The sequence below is a fragment of the Neltuma alba genome, unplaced genomic scaffold, assembly GCF_004799145.2.
Source record: "Neltuma alba isolate B1F8T4 unplaced genomic scaffold, ASM479914v2 tig00010932_pilon, whole genome shotgun sequence".
NCBI lineage: Eukaryota > Viridiplantae > Streptophyta > Magnoliopsida > Fabales > Fabaceae > Neltuma > Neltuma alba.
This window is the reverse complement of record NW_021635707.1, coordinates 15,333-38,813: the sequence shown is the minus strand read 5'-3', so window position 1 is coordinate 38,813 and position 23,481 is coordinate 15,333. Positions and strand designations below refer to the sequence as shown.

The following is a 23,481-nucleotide window of genomic DNA, read 5'->3' as shown; positions in this document are numbered from 1 at the left end:
TAGTTTTTATATAACATTAAAGACAGGACATATTAATAACTAAATATATACTTGGCTGAACAAGAACAAATAAGCTATGACCCTCGCAGGTTGTGTGACGCTAAGTTCAGTTTCAAAATGTAGGCGAACAAAAAAGAGATCAAATATGAAGAAGTAAAATTATTATAGTTTTAAATTTTAGAGACTAAAACTAAAATATAGTCAAATTTTAAGGATTAAACATGGTATTAATTCCTTAAAAAATTTCAAATACTTTCATAGGCCAAATTCGCGCATGTGGCGTTTACTGGTGTAATATTAATCAATATCACATCAGAATTGTTGTGAGAACGTGAGTTTAACAGAACTTTGGTGCTACTAGATTATAAAATTATTGGTGGGACATTTTTTTTCAAAGAAGTAATTTTGAATATAATCATATGAAGTTTTTTTTTAAAAAAATTAGAAGTTATATACTCCTCCGATCCTTAATATAAGATCCTTAATAGAAGTAATTTAATTAATTTGATTAGATTAAGAAAATTAGGTAAGTTAGTTAATTATAAGAAATGTGACATATTTTTTCTAAAATACTATAATCATCTTTCTTAATACCTCCTCTCCCTCCTCTACTTGATTATGGTTGAGAAAGCATCCATAGGGGTACTTTAGAGAAAATTGATAAATATGAGAAATGAGTCTTATATTTAGAACCAAAACTAACTCAACAATTAAGTCCTATATTAAGGACCAGAGGATTATTACCTAAGGTTACAAATGAGATCAAAATCGTGACATTCCATTTATGGGACCATGAAGTGAATGTCATAATCATGCAAAATTAAACATATCAATCTATGTGCACAAAATAAAAAAATTAGAAAAAATTAGTCTTATTGTTTGAATATCTTTGAGCTTAATTCCTATAATTTGGACTTTATCTGAATGTAGTTCACTCTTTGCGATTTAATCATTTCAAATATTGGTCTCCATACGGTAGACAATAAAGTTATATATTTCACGAAGGTTAGGGATTAAAGTTTTAATTGTTAAAACTCCAAGGATTGTATTGTAATAAATTAAAGTTTAGTGATTGAATTTCAACTAAGCCAAGACGATAATAATTGCAAGTTTAAGAACTGAAGTTACGACTTTATCCAATTGGCTTGAATCTTCTAAAAGCCAAAAGTGCAAAGGGCGGGAGTGTAAAGGACAGGTGGCGTGAATCTAGTGGTCTTAATTAATTATTTACATTTTGCTTGAATACAATAAAAGACCAACACGTGTGAAATTGTTGGACCCACAGCCCAAAACACACAGATAGAACCAGAAGATTCTGCTCTGTTCTTGTTGAGCTCATCATTCTTCGAAAGCGTTCCTTTCGAGTGTGGTGATTCAGAACTTCAGTCTGGTTATTCGATTGCAAGTTACGCTCCAGCAATAATGAAGCACGCTCTGCTTTTTCTGGGCATACTTTTGTTGTCCACATTAGGCTTCTACTCCACTGCACAAGGAGATTTCGATGTTCGCCAGCATCTCTCTACTGTGACCAGGTCCTTTCTGAATTTCCATCTTATATGTTCTCGTATGCTGAAACAGATTTGAAAGTTTCTCTGCATACTAATTCATTCTATAGAAACAGTTAGTTTTCAAAATTTCTTGAAGCTTAAGCATTGAGGTTTTCATTTGTGACCGATTGTTTGATTGTTCTTTGATTCTCACTGCAGATATGGAGTTGTGAAAGACATTGCTGACAATTCCTTTGTTCCTTCTGATATTCCTGAAGGATGTGTTCCAATCCACTTAAATCTTGTGGTAACTTTCGCTAACAATTATTGAGCTTTCCACTGTTAAAAATCATAGCGCCATAGATATAGAAGGAACACTTAGACAAATAGTCTGCTTTATGACAAATTTTCTTGCCTTTCAAAATGATCCATCTGTGATAATTTAATCACCAATTATGGATGCTAATGCTGCTTCATATTCTCAGGCAAGACACGGAACCCGATCTCCTACAAAGAAAAGGACAAAGGAATTAGACCGTTTGGAAGATAGTCTGAAATCACTGATAAGCGGTGCAAAAAAACAAAATTTACCGTTGGATAGAGTTCCTTCATGGTTGCTTGAATGGGAATCTCCTTGGAAAGGAGGGAGCAATGATGGTGAATTAATGAGCATAGGAGAGAAGGAATTATATGATCTGGGAATCAGGACTAGGCAAAAATTTCCAAATTTGTTTGATGAGGAGTACCATCCAGACATATATCCTATAAATCCGACTAAGGTTAGTTTATCGTTAACTTTCTTTTCTGTCTAGATTGATTTGACTTGTTTTTCCCAATTTTTTCTCTCTGTTTGATTAAGTCATTTGGAAATTTGTGTCTAGTTAATATCAGTTTATTTCAAGAAAGAAATGAGTTGTTATTTTGAGTTGATGGGTTAATGTTGTGGTTTGATGGTCAAATCTACTGCAACCGCAACTTATGTTGTCAACTAGGAATTTTAAGTGTTCATATGTAATGTGAAGTGTCATGTCTTGTCGTACAAGTGTTTGGCAGGGGCTTTTCCACCAATAAGACAGTAAAAGAAATTACTGAAATGCTACATAGTGGGAAGTGTCTACTAAAATACGACACCAGAAATTGCCCACTTCTAGATCTTAACTCATTCACAGACTGAATGATTTCTGGGGTACTATTTTGGTAGATATTTCTTGCATCTCGGTAATTTCTTTTACTGTTTGTAGTATATTAGTAAAAAAGCCTTTTGGCTTATGTCAAACACGAACGGCTCCTTTTATGAAGCGGATGGGCTTCATAGGCTGTGAATTAAGAAAGCACTTTTCTATGCTTGTACAGAAATTCTGACCTTAGAAAACTTGTGCAACTGTGTTCTCTGTCAAACAGATTCTTCGAACATCAGCTAGTGCTGACGCATTTAGAATGGGGCTTTTCAGTGGTAATGGAGGCCGTGGACCAGGGAAGCACGCAGGTTTTGCTGTTCCACCTGAAAGTGATGCCAGCGACATACTTCTGAGATTCTTTGATATATGTAGTAACTATAAGGTATTTCGTGGCCTATGGATTTTAGATGGTACTTTACTGAATTGCACTATTTTGTTTATCTAATCTCCTATGTACATATGATTGTTATGCTTTATAATGCCATGTATCTGTCCAGACTCTGTCTGTCACACTGCTCATGAACTCTTTCTTTATCAATAAAGAATTCCAGGGAAAGGAAGAAGCCTGTTGTTGATAAACGCAAGGACCCTATCTTGGATGAGATTACTTCTGCATTGGTTGGCCGCTATGGGCTGAACTTTGCAAGGGAGGATATATCTTCTCTTTGGTTTTTGTGTAAACAGGTGATCACTACTTATCTTTGTGCCTTGCCCCTTTTTGTTTAAACGACAAACAATTGCTTCTGGTTTTGGGAGTCCACAACTAAGATTTTTTTACCGATGCCATGGGGGTTGCTTTTTTCTTTACAATTACCCAATTGGTGGTTGATCGTGGCAGGAAGCATCCTTGTGGGATAAAACAAATGGAGCATGTAAACTTTTCAACTCTTCTGAGGTATATAGTAGGAGACCTTACAGTGAGGACTTATTCTCTGTATTAAATGTCTTCTGGCATAAAAGATTTCTGAAATTGAGTTAACTTCGAACTGATTTTACAAGGCCAGGTTTGACTTGGTATTTGTTTATCCCTAATTATTGAATGCTCATTGAAATGTTGGTTTTGCTTGTGTGCTTTTAGCTTACTTCGTTAGAGTGGACGGATGACCTGGAGCTCTATGAATTGAAGGGTTGTAGAGATCCACTAAACTATATAATGGCAGTGCCTTTACTTGAAGATGTTGTTGAATCCATGAAGCAAGCTATTCAAGCTAGAGAAGGTAGTTTTTATGCACGCATGCGCGCGCATAATTTTTGTCAACTTGCGCTTATTTATAAGTTGGCTCCTATATGACTGTAGTAAACGTTGCCTCTCTAGCAAAAAAATCTTTTGTTTTCGAAAATAAGTACTCAGTTGTATTCGCCTTGAATTTTGTCAGAGACAAATTCACTGTCTTGAAACTTGAACAATTAAGTAAAGATTATAAATTGTTTAATAATATCTAATGTTCCGCCATCGGATGAGCCAAACGTTTTGGAGAACCATGACCCCAAAAGCTAGTCCATGAGTTTAGAAGGTTAAAGCTAAGAATTTGTGTGTTTAGTGTGGGACTCAAAATCCTATACCTTGCAATTAGGTTCTAACAAGGTGACTTAAAGTTGTCAAGTAAAGGTCTTATAATAGTTTTCTAAGCTCTAACTGTCATGTTGTTCTACTGTATCAAGCATATAATAGTATTTACATGTGGTCTTACAAATGGTCATGTGGCATATATAGTTGTTTTGCCTTTTGAATGATGCCTGCATGAAATTTTCTTTTGGCATATTTTCATTTTGCTGGTTGTTTTTTTTTTTGTTAGAAAAACGAACGTCCGGAAGCTATGAAAAGGCAAGACTTAGGTTTGCCCATGCTGAAACTCTACTTCCTTTCTCATGCCTGCTCGGTCTTTTTCATGGGGGATCTGGTGAGGCTTTTAAAGTGATAGCATGAATTACTGAAAACTAAACCATGGATCATATTACTCCCTCTGGTCTTTAATATAAGAACTATTTAATTAATTTGGACAGATTAAAGAAATGAAATAAATCAGTTAACTAAAAGAAATATGACTCAATCTCTGTAGAATAACCCTATGTAACAATGGGTTATATATTGGTTTATAAGTTAAATTATTTCGGTGAAAAAAGATAAACATGGACAATAAAGTGAATTGAGGTCTTATATTTAAAACCAAATCCAACTCTATATTAAAGATTGGAGGTAGTATTTTGGAATTACTACTTGCAGTGTGCTTATAGTCCGTGTCACTTTGGCTGTTTGCAGAATTTGATCAGATTCAAAAGGAGCAACCGGGGCAGCTCCCTCCAAAGCTTCCCCACAAAAGAAAATGGCGGGGGAGCGCTATAGTTCCTTTTGCTAGTAACAACATGTTGATCCTCTATAGTTGTCCTGCAACAGAGAAATCCACCAGCAGTTACTTTGTGCGAGTTCTGCACAATGAACATCCCATGCCACTGCCAGTAAGCTTTTGAAATTGATCTGACATTATGCTCAGTTTCAGTTGAATCGTAGCTACAGTTTAGACTTTTTATAATTTTAAACTTAGCATTGTTAATTCTGTTATCACTTGTGTTTTTTGTTTTTGGTACAGGCTTGTGGCCATTCTGATTTCTGTCCATTTGAAGTATTCAAGGTAGTTTGAATAGTCCTGATCTAATGCTTCAGATCATCCATACTGTACTTTATAGTTGTGGAATCCTTCTGTTGCAGTATTCTGATTTCTATGTTCTCTTAAACAGGAAGAGGTATATGGGCCTCATGAGAAGCATACGTTTGATGCAATCTGTAATGAGAAGGTAGAACACACAGGTGACCAAGGAAAAGGCGATGACAACCGCGAAGATGAGCTTTAGGCTACTATGGGTTTCATTTAGCCCTTCTTCCTTGTTGGTGCCGCTTTACTAATTTTCAGCATGGGAGAAAGCAACTCTAATGAAATTGTAGAACAATGTTTCTGTTGGGTTTCATTTCGTGAATTTTGATAAAACTTAGCTCGACCTGTTACAAGTCAAATCGAACTCATTTTTCCCCCGTATAATACGCTTGTCATGTTTGATTGGAAAAACAAACTTTATTACAAAAAGCTCTGGCTTAAATTTTGTCGTAAGAAATTTTTTACTGATTTTATATCTTACTAACCCTATTTTTCCCCCCTAAATATGGGATAAAAAATTGTGGTAGTTATATTTTTCCTGATATTTGCTCTGCTTATTACACCAAGGTGTTGGCATGTTAGGGCAAAAAAAACACAAAAGTGTTGGCATATTTTTAATTCTCAGCCATATTTTGTTAAATGTTATTATCTTTGATTATTAATATAAGAACTAATTGACTAATTTGAATAAATTAAAAAAATAAGTTAAATTGGTTATTTATAATAAATAAGTGTTATTTTTTTAAAAATATCCTTATTAATTAGGTGTATTAGTTAGAATTATTATTATTATTAGGACTATTTTAAAAAAAATTAATAAACATGAGACAGTTAAAAAATTAAGTAACCGATGAATTCTTCGACCAAAAGCCCCACTCTTAACGCGCTCGGTTCCCGCTACCTCAGAAGCCAGAACGTTCTTCACTGGTCAATTATTCAAGCTGAAGTATTTTTGTATACGTACCATCGTTTAGCTTATGCAAAAGTAACTTGTTATAAATTAAAGTAAAACTATAGTTCTGGCAATACTATAGTTAATCAAGCACTGAGTATATGATTTATGGAAAAAAAAATGTATTGGATCCGTGTTTAAGTTTTCATATTAATATTTTCGGCTTAAAATCTCAAACTGTGCAATTCCCTTTAGTAGTTTAGTGCTGTGTGACTAATTAAATAGTATTGAATCTAGAAAGTCTCCATGAAAAAGTTATTATTCCACCCACGAGTTCACAAGTGATAACGATATATTTAAATATAATACAGGATAATGTATCAAAGGTGGCAATGGGATCTAAATATGTCTTTGGAAGAAAGCTAAACAATTGATGTACACTTTTTTTGGTGAAAAATAAGAAGTCTCGAAGCAAGGAAACAAGAAGTATTTAATTAATTATATTATTTGTTAGTGTTGGGTTTCTAACAGGACCATCTTTAATATATTAAAACATGCCTAAGTGCCTATCTAAAAATTATTTCTCGTCTTATTTATAAAGTAGAGAGAAAAGACATTTTTTGGTTCTATTTACAGGGTATTGAGAGAAATTTTTTGTGTGGATATACAATTTTACCTCTTATTTACTATTATGTTAACTTTGTTTACATGAGGTATAATGTATATTAAATATGAATAAAATTAGAAAGTTATTAAATTTTAAATGATAGTTAATAAAATTTAGGGTTTTTCTTCATCTATGTAAAACATGCTGGAAGTACCCTATAAATAGGATCAGAGGAGTAGCACATAAAAAATGGAAGGAGGTCCTGTCAAAATCCCTCCTCTCTTTTTCTTCTCCAAATCCAATCTATATTGTTGGATCAAAAAATAAATAGTTCAGATTTAATATTTTAAAAAATATTATTATTATATTACATAAACAAGAGAGAAGGTGACATCTATTATTTAAAATATTAAATCTAAATTATCCATTTTTTATTCAACAGTAGAGATGAAATTCTAAAAAAAAAAAAGAGAGGGGGTTTCAAGAGAATCCAGAGCCCATAAAAACTCTTTTTAAAATGACCTCTTAACAAATGTCTTTTTAAATTGGTTAAAAATAATTTTTTCTTTTTAAATAACAGTTCTACGTATTACCCCAATTCTTAAGAAACTAGTGTATAAAATTAAAAAAAATACAAATTTTATTTACGAAAATTCCAATTTTTTTTCTAGTCAAATGCATTCCAGTATTATAAAATTTTGTCATTCTAGTCAAATGCATTACAATTTTTTTCTTTTGGAGAAACACCACCGTTGCTAGTATTATGTGTTCCGCTTTATTAGATTATCAACTCTTGTGTCCTGACTTCTCACTCCAAGCCTCCTCTTCATGTTCATTGTGTTTTTTTTTTTTTTTTACCGGACTTCATGTTCATTGTGTTTTTTTTTTTTTTTTTTTACCGGACTTCATGTTCATTGTGTTAAAAACTGTTTTTTGCGCTTTCTAGCATCTCTCTTCAGTCTTCATCATCTTATCTATCATTTGACAGGAAATTTTTTTCGCTAATTTATAATTAGAAAAATAGTAAATAAGGACCCCTTAATATGTGAAATTACAATTTGTGACCCTCAATTTAAAAAATAATAAATAAAGACCCGGTCCCATATTGCAGATATAAAATCTTGGTAAAATGTCTGAAATGCCTCTCAACCAAGTTGTGATTTAGTCTAATGAAATTGTCATTTGTTAAAGTAAACTTGTCATTTTTCATAATCAACTTATTATTTGGCATACCCTCAGTCATGTTGTGATTTGGTCTACTGAAGTTGTCATTGGTTAAAGTGAACTTGTCATTTCCCATAGCTAACTTATCACTTGGCCGAGGGGCATTTTAGATATTTTACCAAGATCTCATATTTGCAATATGAGACTGGATCTGTATTTGTTATTTTTTAAATTTAGAGTCTCAAATAAAAATCCTAATTCTAATTTTTAAAGTCCTCTCTCCCAAGTATAATTTGAAGAGATAGAAAAATGAACATAAAAAATCTATAAATATCCAAATCAATTTTAGGGTCATGATAATATATCAAAATGTAGATAGCATCTGGTTAAATTGAATATTATAGTTTGAGCTTAAACCAATCCAACTATTAGAATTATCATATACACCAAAATATAGTTCAATGCCTCATATACTTCTCCAATCCTTGATATAAGACCTAATTATTGAGTTGATTTTAGTCCTAAATATAAGACTTATTTCTCATATTTATCAATTTTTTTAAAATTATCCCTATGAATACTCTCAAATACAATCATGTGAAAGAGGGAGAGAGGATATTAAGAAAGATGATTATGGTGTTTTAGGAAAAATATGTCATATTTCTTATAATTAACTAACTTACTTAACATTCTTAATTTAATCAAATTAGTTAAATAGATATTATATTAAGGATATGAGCAATATTTATATGCAAGGCGTGCGTTGACTACGGTCATACCGATCGCCTTTTGGACCATATAAAAATTAAAAACACGTCATTGGACAAAATAAATAAATAAAAACGCGTCAAACTAACATCTAACATAATTTATATTTTAACTTTCAATAATATAAGAAAAATTGAAAATACGTATTAAAATTATATTTTGGGCTAAGACACGTGATTAAATAATTGTTAAGTAATATTTAGATAATGGGAAATATTCTTTGGTAAAATATTAAGAAATATTTTAGTTCAAACAAAACGTTGTGTTGTGATTCATCATTTAACTACCCATCAAAAAAAAGAAATTTGAAATTTAAAATTAAAAGAAAGGTTTATATAATACTACCTCTGATCCTTAATATAAAATCTCATTTGACTTTTATGTTGATCCTAAATATAAGACCCCAATCTATTTTATCTCTCATATTTACTTAATTTTTTCCAAGATAGTCCTTCTAATAATTATAGTTTTAACCAACATACTTGATTAGTAAGGATATTTTAAGAAAGATAATACCTATTTATTACAAATAACTAACTTTACTTCTTTTCTTAATTTCTTTAAATTAGTCAACCAGCTCTTATAATTAGGACTGAAGGTAGTATATATTTTGGTTTTAATGAACACATGGTGTGGATATGTTTAAAATAAAATAGAGGTGTTTATAATTCAAACGAAATGTAGAGGAGGTAACTGTATTTTATTCCATATTTTGTTATGTTTCGCAGTCATAAGAACTATTACTTCCTGTGTTTAATATATAAGAGGAAGATAACTAATTTATGATATTACATTGATAATCAAATTAAATCTCAAACTAGTTTTTATATAACATTAAAGACAGGAGATATAAATATATTAAAACATGCCTAAGTGCCTATCTAACAATTACTCCTATGATCTTATTTATAAAACAGAAAAAGAAGATATTTTTTGACCCTATTTATAGGGCAATAAGAGAAATTTTTTGTGCGGATGTACAATTTTATTCTTTATTTATTATTGTATTGATTTTATTTACATAAATATAATGTATATTAAATAGAGATAAAATTAAAAAGTTATTAAATTTTAAATCAGAGTTAATGAAATTTAAGGTTTCTTATAATTAACTAATTTACCTAACCTCTTTAATCTAATCAAATTAATTAAATATGTCTTATATTAAGGATCTGAAAAATATTATATATGCAAGGCTTACGTTGACTACAGTCATACCGATCACCTTTTGGACCATATAAAAATTAAAAACACGTCATTGGCAAAAATTAAAAAATAAAAACGCGTCAAACTATCAGCGAACAAAATTATTATTTTGGGCTAAGACACGTGATTAAATAATAGGTTAAGATGCATCCAGCATTCTAAAATATTTTTTCAGGTGCAACCAGCATCCTAAAGTATTTTATGGTGTATCAAGCATCTTGAAGTATTTTTTAGGGCCATCTAGCACCTTAAAGACAGGAGATATTAATAACTAAATACACACTTGGCTGAACAAGAACAAAATAAGCTATGACTTCGCCGGTTGTGTGACGCTAAGTCCAGTTTCAGATTAATATCAAAATTTAGGGGAAAAAAAAAGATATCAAATTTTAAGAACTAAAATTATTATAGTTTTAAATCTTAGAGACTAAAATTAAAATATAGTCAAATTTTAGGGATTAAACATGGTAGTAATTCCTTAAAAATTTCAACTACTTTCATGGGCCAAATTCGCGCATGTGGCGTTTACTGGTGTAATATTAGTCAATATCACATTAGAACTTTTGTGAGAACGTGGGATTTAGTATTTAAAGCCTATTGTTTTTCCCCTTTTTACTAAGGCATTCGTTGTTTGACTGTGATGTCGTGTCATTGACCATGCGTGTATGAAAATATCATTATCACTCATACCATATGTGATTTGAGGCCAATAAGGATGAATAATACGAAGAGGTGGGGTTAGGATGGGGAGCAGGTAGGGACAAGGGGCAATTCTTTTTCCACTATAAGTAAAAATACTAATGGCTTGAGGTTATACGAGCTCAATTTAACAAGACTTTGATACTACTAGATTATAAAATTATTGGTGGGACATTTTTTTCAAAGAAAATTAGAAGTTATATATTACTTAAGGTTACAAATGAGATCAAACTCATGACATTCCATTTATAGGGTCACAAAGTGAAAGTCATAATCATGCAAAACTAAACATATCAATCTATGTGCATACAATAAAAAAAATTAGGAAAAAATTAGTCTTATTGTTTGAATATTTTTCAGCTTAATCCCTATAATTTAGACTCGATTGTGAATAAGACTTTGAATTTTAACTGAATGCAACTCAATCCTTATAATTTAATCATTTCAAATATTGGTCTCTGCATGGTAGACAATAAAATTATATATTTTATGGAAGTTAGGGATTAAAGTTTTAACTGTTAAAACTCCAAGGATGGTAGTGTAATAAATTAAAGTTTAGTTATTAAATTTCAACCAAGCCAAGACGATAACAATTGCAAAGTTTAAGGACTGAAGTGACAACTTTATCCAACTTATAGAAACCAAAATGGTTAAATTTTCAAAAGGCCAATAGTGTAAAGGACAGGTGTGTAAAGGACATAAGTGCTTACATTTGCTATGAATACAATAAAAGATTTAACACGTGTTAATTGTTGGACCCACAGCCACAGACGTAGAACGAGGAGGTTCTAAATTTTGCTTCTTGAGTTCATAGTTCTCAGAGAGCATTCCTTTCCGATATGGTAATTCAGAACTTCAGTCTGGTTATTCGATTGCATAGTTAAGCTGCAGCGATGATTAAGCACGCTATGCTTTTGCTGGGCATACTTTTGCTGTTCACATCAGGCTTCTACGCCGCTGCACAAGGAGATTTCGATGTTCGCCAACATCTCTCTACTGTGACCAGGTCCTTTCTGAATTTCCATCTCATATGTTCTCATATGCTCAAACAGATTTGAAAGTTTCTCTGCATACTAATTCATTCTATAGAAACAGTTAGTTTTAAAAATTTCTTGAAGGTTAAGCATTGAAGTTCTCATTTGTGACCGATTGTTTGATTGTTCTTTGATTGTCACTGCAGATATGGAGTTGTGAAAGACATTGCTGACAATTCCTTTGTTCCTTCTGATATTCCTGAAGGATGTGTTCCAATCCACTTAAATCTTGTGGTAACTGTCGCTAACAATTATTGAGCTTTCCACTGTTAAAAATCATAGCGCCATAGATATAGAAGGAAAACTTAGACAAATAGTCTGCTTTATGACAAACTTTCTTGCCTTTCAAAATGATCCATCTGTGACAATTTAATCTCCAATTATGGATGCTAATGCTGCTTCATATTCTCAGGCAAGACATGGAACCCGGTCTCCTACAAAGAAAAGGACAAAGGAATTAGATTTTTGGAAGATAGTCTGAAATCACTGATAAGCGATGCTAAAAAACAAAATTTACCGTTGGATAGAGTTCCTTCATGGTTGCGTGAATGGGAATCTCCTTGGAAAGGACGGATCAATGGTGGTGAATTAATAAGCAAGGGAGAGAAGGAATTATATGAGCTGGGAATCAGGACTAGGCAAAATTTTCCAAATTTGTTTGATGAGGAGTACCATCCAGACATATATACTATAGATGTGACTCAGGTTAGTTTATCCTTAACTTTCTTTCCTCTGTCTGGATTGATTTGACTTGTTTTTCCCAATTTTTTCTCTCTGTTTGATTAATTCAGTTGGAAATTTGTGTCTAGTCAATATCAGTTTATTTCAAGAAAGAAATGAGTTGTCATTTTGAGTTGATGGGTAAATGCTGTGGTTTTGATGGTCAAATCTACTGCAACTGCAACTTATGTTGTCAACTAGGAATTTTAAGTATTCATATGTAATGTGAAGTGTCATGTCTTGTCGTACAAGTGTTTGGCAGGGGCTTTTCCACCAATAAGCCAGTAAAAGAAATTACTGAAATGCGACATAGTGGGAAGTATCTACTAAAATACTACACCAGAAATTGCTCACTTGTAAATCTGAACTCATTCACAAACTGAATGATTTCTGGGGTACTATTTTGGTAGATATTTCTTGCATCTCGGTGATTTCTTTAACTGTTTGTAGTATATTAGTAAAAAAGCCTTTTGGCCTGTGTCAAACACGAACGGCTCCTTTTATGAAGCGGATGGGCTTCATAGGCTGTGAATTAAGAGAGGACTTTTCTATGCTTGTACAGAAATTTTGACCTTAGAAAACTTGTGCAACTATCTTCTCTGTCAAACAGGTTCCTCGAGCATCAGCTAGTGCTGTGGCATTTGGAATGGGGCTTTTCAGTGGGAATGGAAGCCTTGGACCAGGGAAGCACCGAGCTTTTGCTGTTACAAGTGCAAGTAATGCCAGCGACATACTTCTGAGATTCTTTGATTCATGTAGTAACTATAAGGTATTTTGTGGCCTATGCATTTTAGATGGTACTTTACTGCATTGCACTATTTTTTTATCTAATTTCCTTATATATATGCTTGCTATGCTTTATAATGCCATATATCTGTCCAGACTCTGTCTGTCACCCTGCTCATGAACTCTTTCTTTATCAATGAAGAGTTTCAGGAAATGGAAGGAGCCTGACGTTAATAAACTCAAGAAGCCTATCTTGGATGAGATTACTTCCGCATTGGTTGGCCGCTATGGGCTGAGCTTTACAAGGAAGGATATATCTTCTCTTTGGTTTCTGTGTAAACAGGTGATCACTACTTATCTTTGTGCCTTGCCCCTTTTTGTTTAAACGTCAAACAATTACTTCTGGTTTTGGGAGTCGACAACTGTGATTTTTTACTGATGCAATGGGGGGTTGCTTTTTTCTTTACAATTACCCAATTGGTGGTTGATCGTGGCAGGAAGCATCCTTGTGGGATAAAACAAATGGAGCATGTAAACTTTTCAACCCTTCTGAGGTATATAGTCTGAGACCTTACAGTCAAGACTTATTCTCTGTATTAAATGTCCTCTGGCATAAAAGATTTCTGAAATTGAGTTAACTTCGACCTGATTTTACGAGGCCAAGTTTGACTTGGTATCTGTTTATCCCTAACTATTGAATGCTCATTGAAATGTTGGTTTTGCTTGTGTCCTTTTAGATTACTTCGTTAGAGTGGACGGATGACCTGGAGCTGTATGTATTTAAAGGTTATGGAAATTCACTAAACTACAGAATGGCAGTGCCTTTACTTGAAGATGTTGTTGAATCCATGGAGCAAGCTATTCAAGCTAAAGAAGGTAGCTTACATATATCTACACACACAAATAATTTTTGTCAACTTGCTTATTTATAAGTTGGCTCCTATATGACTGCAGTAAACGTTGCCTATCTAGCAAGAAATCTTTTGTTTTCAAAAAAACGTACTCAGTTATATTCGCCTTGAATTTTATCAGAGACAAATTCACTATCTTGAAGCTTGAACAATTAAGTAAAGATTATAAATAGTTTAATAATACCTAATAGTCCCCCATCAGATGGGCCCATTGGGATTGAAGTTTGATAGAAACATTTTGGAGAACCATGACCCCAAAAGCTAGTCCATGAGTTTAGAAGGTTCAAGCTAAGAATTTGTGTGTTTAGTGTCGGACTAAAAATCCTATACCTTGCAATTGGGTTCTAACAAAGTGACTTAAAGTTTGTTAGGTAAAGGTCTTATAACAGTTTTATAAGTTCTAACTGTCATGTTGTTCTACCGTATCAAACATGTAATAGTATTTACAGATGGCTTAGATTTTTTGGGAAGGTCATACTTACAAATGGTCATGTAGTATATATAGTTGTTTGGCTTTTAAATGATGTCTGTATGAAATTTTCTTTTGGCATATTTTCATTTTGCTGGTTGTGGTTTTTTGCAGAAAAACGAACTCCTGGAAGCTATGAAAAGGCAAGACTTCGGTTTGCCCATGCTGAAACTCTACTTCCTTTCTCATGCATGCTCGGTCTTTTTGAAGGATCTGGTGAGGCTGTTAAAGTGACAGCATTACTAACTGAAAACTAAATCGTGGATCATATTACTCCCTCTAATCCTTAATATAAAGGTTATTTAACTAATTTGGATCGATTGAGAAAATGAAATAAATTAGTTTACTAAAACAAATACGACTTAACCTCCTTAAAGTAATCTTGTGTAACAATATGTTATATATCAGTTTATAAGTTAGGTACATTAGTCTGGTAAAAAATAATAAATATGGATAACAAAGTGGATTGAAGTCTCATATTTAGAATCAAATCCAACTCTATAACTAGCTTCTATATTAAGGATTGGAGGTAGTATTTTGTAATTGCTACTAGCAGTGTGCTTATAGTCCGTGTCACTTTGGCTTTCTGCAGAATTTGATCAGCTTCAAAAGGAGCAACCTGGGCAGCTCCATCAAATGCCTCCCCAGAAAAGAAAATGGCGGGGGAGCACCATGGTACCTTTTGCTAGTAACGACATGCTGATCCTCTATAGTTGTCCAGCTACGGGGAAATCCACCAGCAGCTACTTTGTGCGAGTTCTGCACAATGAACATCCCACGCCAATGCCAGTAAGCTTTTGAACTTGATCTGACATTATGCTAAGTTTAAGTTTAATGCTAGCTACAGTCTCGACTTAGCATTGTTAATTTTGTTATCATTTGTGCTTTTTGCTTTTGGTGCAGGCTTGTGACCATTCTGATTTCTGTCCATTTGAAGTATTCAAGGTAGTTTGAATAATCCTGATCTAATGCTTCAGATCGTCCATGCTGTACTTTATAGTTGTGGAATCCTTCTATTGCAGTATTCTGATTTCTATGTTCTCTTATACAGGAAAAGGTATATGCGCCTCATAAGAAGCATACGTTTGATACACTCTGTAACGGGAAGGGAGAACACACAGGTGACCAAGGAAAAGGTGATAACAACCGCAAAGATGAGCTTTAGGCTACCATGGGTTTCATTTAGCCCTTTTTCCTTGTTGGTGCCGCTTTACTAATTTTAAGCGTGGGAGGAAGCACCTATAATGAAATTGTAGAACAATGTTTCTGTTGGGTTTCATTTCGTGAATTTTGATAAAACTTAGCTCGACTTGTTACCAGTGAGATCAAACTCATTTTTTTCCTGGCATAATACGTCTATCATGTTTGATTGGAAAAACGAACTTTCTTACAAAAAAATCTGACTTAAATTTTGTCGTAAGAAATTTTTTACTGATTTTATATCTTAGTAGCCCTTTTTTCTTTTTTTCCCCCTAATATTTGCTCTGCTTATTGCAGCACGGTGTTGGCATGTTCAGGCCAAAAAAAAAAAAGTCATATTTTTAATTCTCAGCGATATTTTTTAAAATGTTACTACCCCTTCTCTTTAATATAAAAATTTGTTTAACTTTTATTTTAGTTTTAAATATAAAACTTAATATATTTTATCTCTCATATTTATTCGTTTTGTCTAAGATAGTCCATATGGCCAATACACGTGATTAGTAAGGATATTTTAAGTAAGATAATACTTATTTATTATAAATAACTAATCTAACTAATTTTTTAATTTATTTAACTTAGCTAACTAACTTTTATATTAAGGATGGGGTAGTAGTTTATAATTAAGGGGGGAACAGAATTAATTATTAATCATTTTAATCAATATACTACCTCTGGTCCTTAATATAAGATTTTGTTTGACTTTTATTTGGGTCTTAAATATAAGACCCCAATTCACTTTATCTCTTATATTTATACATTTTCTCCTAAGGTAGTCCTTCTAATAATAATAGTTCTGGCCAATACACTTGATTAGTAATGATATTTTAGAAAAGATAATACATATTTTTTACAAATAACTAACTCAATTTATCTTTTTAATCTTTTTAAATTAATCAACTATTTTTTATAATTAAGACGAGAGGTAGTACGATTGAAAAAAATATTAAATAACAGGTGAATTGCGCGACCAAAAGCCCCAAACATCCAGCCGACTCGTTACGCGTTCAGAAGCCCGAACATTCTCCCCTGTCACTTTTCAGTTTGTTGTAAATTGTAGTAATTCGAAACCTCAGCATGGACGCGACTGTGCAGTTAACCTTAGCGACAATGAAGCGTCCTATGCTTTCTCTCGCGATACTTCTCTTCTCCACGTCAATTTACTACTCTAATGCAGAAGGAGATTTCGATGTTCGCAAGCATCTCTCAACTGTGTCCAGGTCTCTTCCGAATTGCGATCTGATTTTTAATCGTTTCACTCCCTACATTTTATGTTACTGGGCGTGTAGTTTTAGTCGTTTAGTTAGCATTGATCTGTAAAACGTCTGGAATAATAGCGTCCTTGTTTCTCATTGACCCTAATTCGTGATTGTCTTCAGTAAATGGAATTAGCCTGGTTTATTTGGTAAGACGCTCACACTTATCATAGACAAGAGCTCTGCGTTTCATTTCATTGCTCTTGCCTTACACCAGACTGTATGCCTCTGTCCAATCTGAATAACTTGAAAGGATATCCTCATTTGATTCCGCAACTTATTTGACTCATCATATTGGGAAATCACTCGATTTAAACGCACAGGGCGCAAACACGCAAAAGCATATCAATGACGAGGACTTTATTCAGAACTTTTCAAAATAATTGTAAAAGCTTCCCCTTCCCTTACGAGGGCTCTTCAACCTACATGCTTAAACTTCAATTAAGTTCTGCTAGAGGTAGAGACTAAACTTGCTTATTGAAATTCGCATATATAATTATCGAATGCTGGAGGTTGTGAAATTTTTTTGTATTTCTAATTTAAATCCTTTTCAAGCTGATTAATTGAATTTAAATTAGGACATAATCATATCACAATAATTTTGATTCTCTATAATTCATACTCACCCTGCCCGATTTTCTATCTCTGGTGGTTATCAGTATGACTTAATAGGCTTGAACAAATAATATTTTTGTCCGAACATATTGTATACCATCTAATTCTGGACTGTAACTGCCGACATGGTGTAAGTGCAATAGTAGTCAAGTTGCAACTATGACTGCGTTGGAGCAGCATCTCATTGTTAGGATTTTGGGTTGCAAAACTTAAGTAGTTTTAAATTCAACAAAATGGTTTTGTTTAGTACTTGGACACTGTATTAAGATTTCAATAATTGTTCACTATTTTCTTGTCTCAAAAGTCAAATATCTGCCTAATCTAAGTTCATAACAGATAATGTGATTTATACAACAAATTGCTTCCGATAGCATTAAGTATCAAAATGGAATTGATATTGTGGTTCAATGAGCACGTTCTCATTTCAATGAGCACGTTCTCATTTCTTTAAAAAGATATATATTCTCATATGTTGAAAGAGACCATTGTGATTGAAAGCTGCTGCACACTAATTCATGCTATGGAAACAGTTCGTTTTGCTACTTGGGGTTTATTTTTCCTTTAACATGGAAGACCGATTAATGACTAACTATATTATTTTGGAATTTAATTTTTTTTTTAATTTTGTTGCACTATCACTTAACTAGCTGTTGATACTTAAGCTCACTGATGCAGGATTTAACCTTAGATAAATAAACTGAGTTTTGAAGAGATGGAGTCTAGTGTCTTGTTTTTCATTGTCCTTTATTCGTCAATGTCGGAAACATGTCTGGAATTAGCTTGAATTGACATGTATTGAGTGACATGTCCCTAAAAACTTTGTTTTTCCTTGGGTGTAGTTATAATCCTATATTTTTCTGAACAAGTGCCACAACTTTTCAACGACTGCCAGTGCTGCGCAGAGTATCATTATATTGTTTTAGTCCTGCAACTTAAGCATTAAATTAAGTGTTGAAGTTTTTATTTGTAAAAGATTGTTTGATTGTTCATTGGTTCTCACTGCAGATATGGAGTTGTGAAAGACATAGCGGACAATTCCTTTGTTCCTTCTGATATTCCAGAAGGATGTGTTCCAATCCACTTAAATCTTGTGGTAACTCTTCCTAATAATCGTTGAGCTTTCCACTGATGCAAATCATAGCGTCATAATTAGAATAGCTTAATTAGAAATAGGAGGAAAACTTTGGATAAATAGTTTTCCTTTGTTACAAATTTTCTTTCCTTTTAAAATGATCTATCTGTGACAATTGGTGATTAAAATTGTCTATCAATTAACACGATGGAAAATGGATGCTAATGCTGCCACATATTCTTAGGCAAGACATGGAACTCGATCTCCTACAAAGAAAAGGATAAGAGAATTAGATGGTTTGGAAGCTCATCTGAAATTACTGATAAGCGATGCAGAAAAACAAAACGTACTGTTGGACAGAATTCCTTCGTGGTTACGGGGATGGGAATCTCCTTGGAAAGGGCGGCTCAAGGGTGGTGAATTAATAATTAAAGGAGAAGAGGAATTATATGACCTGGGAATCAGGACTAGAGAAAAATTTCCAGATTTGTTTGATGAGGATTACCATCCAGACGTATATCCTATAAAGGCTACTCAGGTTAGTTTATCCAGCAATTTCTTTTCTTTGTCTACGTTGATTAGAGTTTGTTTTCTCAAATTTTTTTTTTTGCCTGTTTTCAAGAAAGAAATGAATTATTATTGAGTTGATGGATAAATGCTATGGTTTGATGATCAAGTCTACTGCAACTGCAAGTTGTGAACTAGGAAGCATGGACACTGACATGCGCCCTATGACTTTACAAAATTAATTGTTCATATGTATTTTGAAGTGTCATGTCTTGTCATCCAAGTTCTTTGCATGTCCCAAACATGAACAGGTCCTTTTATGAAGTGGATGGGCTTCATGGGCTGTGAGTTAAGAAAGGAATTTTCTATGCTTGTATAGAATTTTTGACCTTAGAAAACTTGTGCAACTATCTTCTCCATCAAACAGGTTCCTCGAACATCGGCCAGTGCTGTGGCATTTGGAATGGGGCTTTTCAGTGGCAATGGAACCCTTGGATTGGGGAATCACCGAGCTTTTGCTGTTACTAGTGAAAGCCGTGCCAGTGACATACTTCTGAGATTCTTTGATTCTTGTGCTAACTATAAGGTATTTTGTGGCCACAATTCAGTTCTTATAGTACTTTTAATATGCTCTTAAGATGGTACCTGACTAAATTACACTATTTTATTTATCTAATTGTATATATAAATTTCTTTATGTACATATGCTTGTTATGCTTTATGATACCATATATAACCATCCAAACTCTATTTGTCACTCGGCTCATGAACTATTCTTGATATCTTTGTTTCTTTTTCAATCCCCTCCCCTCTATAAAAACATCATAAAGTTGTTACTCTAGTGTCTGGTTGATGATCAGAAAATAAGTAGCAGGTGTTCATTGACAGTGTGAGTTTGTCACCAAGAGACAGTTGATATTATATGGTTCATGCTTCCTTCTGCATGTTGACATTAAGACGTTGCACTTTGTATACCTGTATTAATATCATAGGTTGGATATGAAAGTTTTCTTTCTTTGTTTGTAAGGAAAATATTTGAGGTGAATCATAGGCAGCATAGTTATTGCTAAATGTTCATGCAAGATTATAAGATTAGTTGTGCGAAGTTCAACAAATGGGATTCAAGGAAATGGATTTTACCTTAATTGATATTATGTTGTGGGTGTTTGAGACTTCTTGTGATCTTCGGTGCTACTTAATATTAATGGGAAAAATTCAAAAAATGGGATTCAATGCAGAATTTCAGGGAAAGCCAGGAGCCTGCTGTTAATAAACTCAAGGAGCCTATCTTGGATGAGATTACTTCTGCATTAGTTGGGCGCTATGGGCTGAGTTTTACAAGGCAGGATATATCTTCTCTTTGGTTTCTGTGTAAACAGGTGATCAATTATCTTTGTGCCTTGCCCCTTATCGTTCAAACGGGAAACAATTACTTTTGGCTTTGGGAGCCTACAATATTTTACTGATGCAATGGAGGTTTCTTTTTTTTCTTTATAATTACCCAATTGGTGGTTGATCTTGGCAGGAAGCATCCTTATTGGATATAACAAATCAAGCATGTAGACTTTTCAGCCCTTTTGAGGTATACAGTGTTCATGATATTGCAATGTAATATGAGACCTTATAGTAAAGATCTATTCTCTGTATTAGATATCTTCTAGTGTTAAAGATGTCTGAGTTAATTTCTTCCTGATTTTATGAGGCCAAGTTTGACTTGGTTTTTCCATCTTGATATAGAACTGGAAATCTCTTCAACGTGTAGATGCTGCTGACTAGTGATAGTGAAATAGAAGGGATGGATAATGAATAGGTTGTTGTGAACGCTTAAATAACAAGATTGTAAATATGCTTGAGTTGGCATATAAAAAATTGATGAGATTTTCTGTTCTATTAATTCATTAAGGACTGGTCATTAGTGACTGTTAATAATGATAGCCTATAAATACTAGTCTAAGGTTATTCTTTGATGTTAACGACGGATTAGCACCATTCAGGTTCTGAATTCTCTCTCTTTCCTTATTCCATTTCTATAACAGCGCCCTTTCTTGTTACAATTTCCTATCATTTCCCTACTTAGTGCTCAGTAATTTTTCCTTCTTTTTTTTTTTAATTTTTAAAATCAAATTGTATCTGTTTATACCTATACTATTGAGTGCTTATTGAAATGTTGCTTTTACTTGTGTGCTTAGATTACTTTGTTAGAGTGGACGGATGACTTGGAGCTGTATATATTGAAGGGTTATGGCAAATCCCTAAACTATAGAATGGGAATGCCATTACTTGAAGATGTTGTTGAATCCATGGACCGAGCTATTCAGGCTAAAGAAGGTGTGTGTGTTAATATTATTACAGGCACTCCGGTGTGGGCAGTTGCTTCCACATCATTCATGGACGAAACTCAAATGAATTTGCACAAAAGATAGGACCTTTGCTGCAATGAAGTTATTATAACTTGATTCATATTTGACTGTACTAAACATTGCCTACCTTGAAGAAATTTTGTTTCCCAAAATTCGTAGTCTGTCATATTTATAATCATTTGCTTTATGAACTGATCGTCTGGTATATAATTCCTTGATGTATTTCAATTATAACATCACATTGCTGTCTGACTTGTATTCATATCTGTCGTTCAGATATCAGGGATTTTACTGTTGGCTGGAATGTGTTAATGATTCTCTCTCTTCATATTTTGATTGTGTTTGGTGGGCCCCCCCTCCCAAAAAAAAAAAAAACCTTTTCCCCTAATTCCACGATAGATTTTTGTTTGCTTTTCATAATATATGGATTTCAAAACGCATGTTTTGGAATACTATATTTTGAACTTTCCACTGTTCTATTGGTTGAGTGTTTTCTTTATGCAAAATTTGAAAGGAGAACTTTTGGTGTCTGTAGTATTTATGGTTGATTTGCCTTTTGAACGATGTCTGGATGAAATTTTCCTTCAGCATATTTTCATTTTGCTGGTTATTTTTGTAGAAAAACGGACTCCTGGAAGCTATGAAAAGGCAAGACTTCGGTTTGCTCATGCTGAAACTGTAGTTCCCTTCTCATGCTTGCTTGGTCTTTTCCTTGAAGGATCTGGTGAGGATTTTACAGTGATAACAGGAATAAATGAAACTTAAATCATGGATCATATTATTTTGCAATTGCCACTTGCGATGTGTTTATACTCATTGTCACTTTGGCTTTTGGCAGAATTTGAACAGATTCAGAAGGAGCAACCTTTGCAGCTCCCCCACAAGCCTCCACAGAAAAGAAAATGGCGGGGAAGCACTGTGGCGCCTTTTGCTGGTAACAACATGTTAATCCTCTATAGCTGTTCAGCAACAGACAAATCCACCAGCGGTTACTTTGTTCGAGTGCTGCACAATGAACATCCCATTCCAATGCCGGTAAGCTTTTGGGATCGATGTGGCGTTATGCAAGTTTAAATTGAATCTTAGCTACTGTTTCAATATTGGTGTATGAAATCCTATTTAAACTTAGCATTGTTAATTTTGTTGCCATATGTGATTTTTCTCTTGTACAGGCTTGTCACGGTTCTGATTTCTGTCCATTTGAAATATTCAAGGTAGTTGAATAATCCTGCTCTAATGCTTCAGATCATCCGTGCTGTACTTTAGCTGTGGAATCCTTCTATTGCAGTATTCTGATTTTTGTGTTCTCTTGCGCAGGAAAAAGTAGTCACGCCTCATAAGAAGCATGCGTATGATACAATCTGTAGTGGGAATGTTGAGCACACGGGAGACGAGTTTTCTCAAATGTCTCTCTCGCAGGGAAAAGGTGATGATACCCGCAAAGATGAACTCTAGACTGTTTACTGGGAAAAAGAGAACCATAATTTTCTTTTTATCTCTTTTCCTTGGTGCCATTTTACAAATTTTCAGCGTGGGATATGGCCTCTTGAATAAAGATTCTGCTGCCTGCAGATTAACCTCTTTGTTATAATGAGATTGCTGCTTGATTTCACCTAATATGTGGAGAATTCAGAGCTGCAAACACGTTGTGCTTTAGTTTAGTTTGTTCCAGGATTTTGCTGATTCCACCATAAAGGTGCTAGCTAAATGTTTTATTTTCATCTGTTCCTTAAGCTTCAATTTTGTTATTATAGAATAGAGAGATACTTGATCAGCCAACTTCGTTTCGTGACTTGCATTGTAATAGTCCTATTTATGTTTTGCCCTGGTTTCTGTAGAAAAATTTTATATGGGGTGTCAGAAAACATGCTTAGAAATGCATGATGATTACCTAGGAATCCTAGGGAGTTGATTTGAGCATGCCAGTGCTTTTTATACACACGCTATTCAAAATGTTCT

The 23,481-nt window shown here is 33.6% G+C and overlaps 2 protein-coding genes and 1 pseudogene across 2 annotated transcripts; all 3 read left to right on the top strand.

The window, feature by feature from the left end:
- The first annotated feature begins 1,422 nt into the window (after positions 1–1,422).
- On the top strand, positions 1,423–5,705 carry LOC114760122 (multiple inositol polyphosphate phosphatase 1-like). Its single transcript, XM_028949382.1, has 11 exons — positions 1,423–1,532; positions 1,707–1,794; positions 1,973–2,266; positions 2,889–3,047; positions 3,209–3,349; positions 3,504–3,560; positions 3,744–3,882; positions 4,462–4,566; positions 4,926–5,122; positions 5,254–5,295; positions 5,402–5,705. Exons 1-11 carry the CDS (start codon positions 1,423–1,425, stop codon positions 5,513–5,515), a joined length of 1,446 nt encoding a protein of 481 aa, XP_028805215.1. The 3' UTR covers positions 5,516–5,705.
- A 5,751-nt stretch (positions 5,706–11,456) lies between these two features.
- Positions 11,457–15,932, top strand: LOC114760120 (multiple inositol polyphosphate phosphatase 1-like; annotated as a pseudogene).
- A 791-nt stretch (positions 15,933–16,723) lies between these two features.
- On the top strand, positions 16,724–23,475 carry LOC114760119 (multiple inositol polyphosphate phosphatase 1-like). The gene is made up of 11 exons (XM_028949379.1): positions 16,724–16,932; positions 18,589–18,676; positions 18,900–19,193; positions 19,590–19,748; positions 20,401–20,541; positions 20,688–20,744; positions 21,352–21,490; positions 22,142–22,246; positions 22,361–22,557; positions 22,695–22,736; positions 22,840–23,475. Exons 1-11 carry the CDS (start codon positions 16,790–16,792, stop codon positions 22,975–22,977), a joined length of 1,503 nt encoding a protein of 500 aa, XP_028805212.1. The 5' UTR covers positions 16,724–16,789; the 3' UTR covers positions 22,978–23,475.
- The last annotated feature ends 6 nt before the right edge of the window (positions 23,476–23,481 follow it).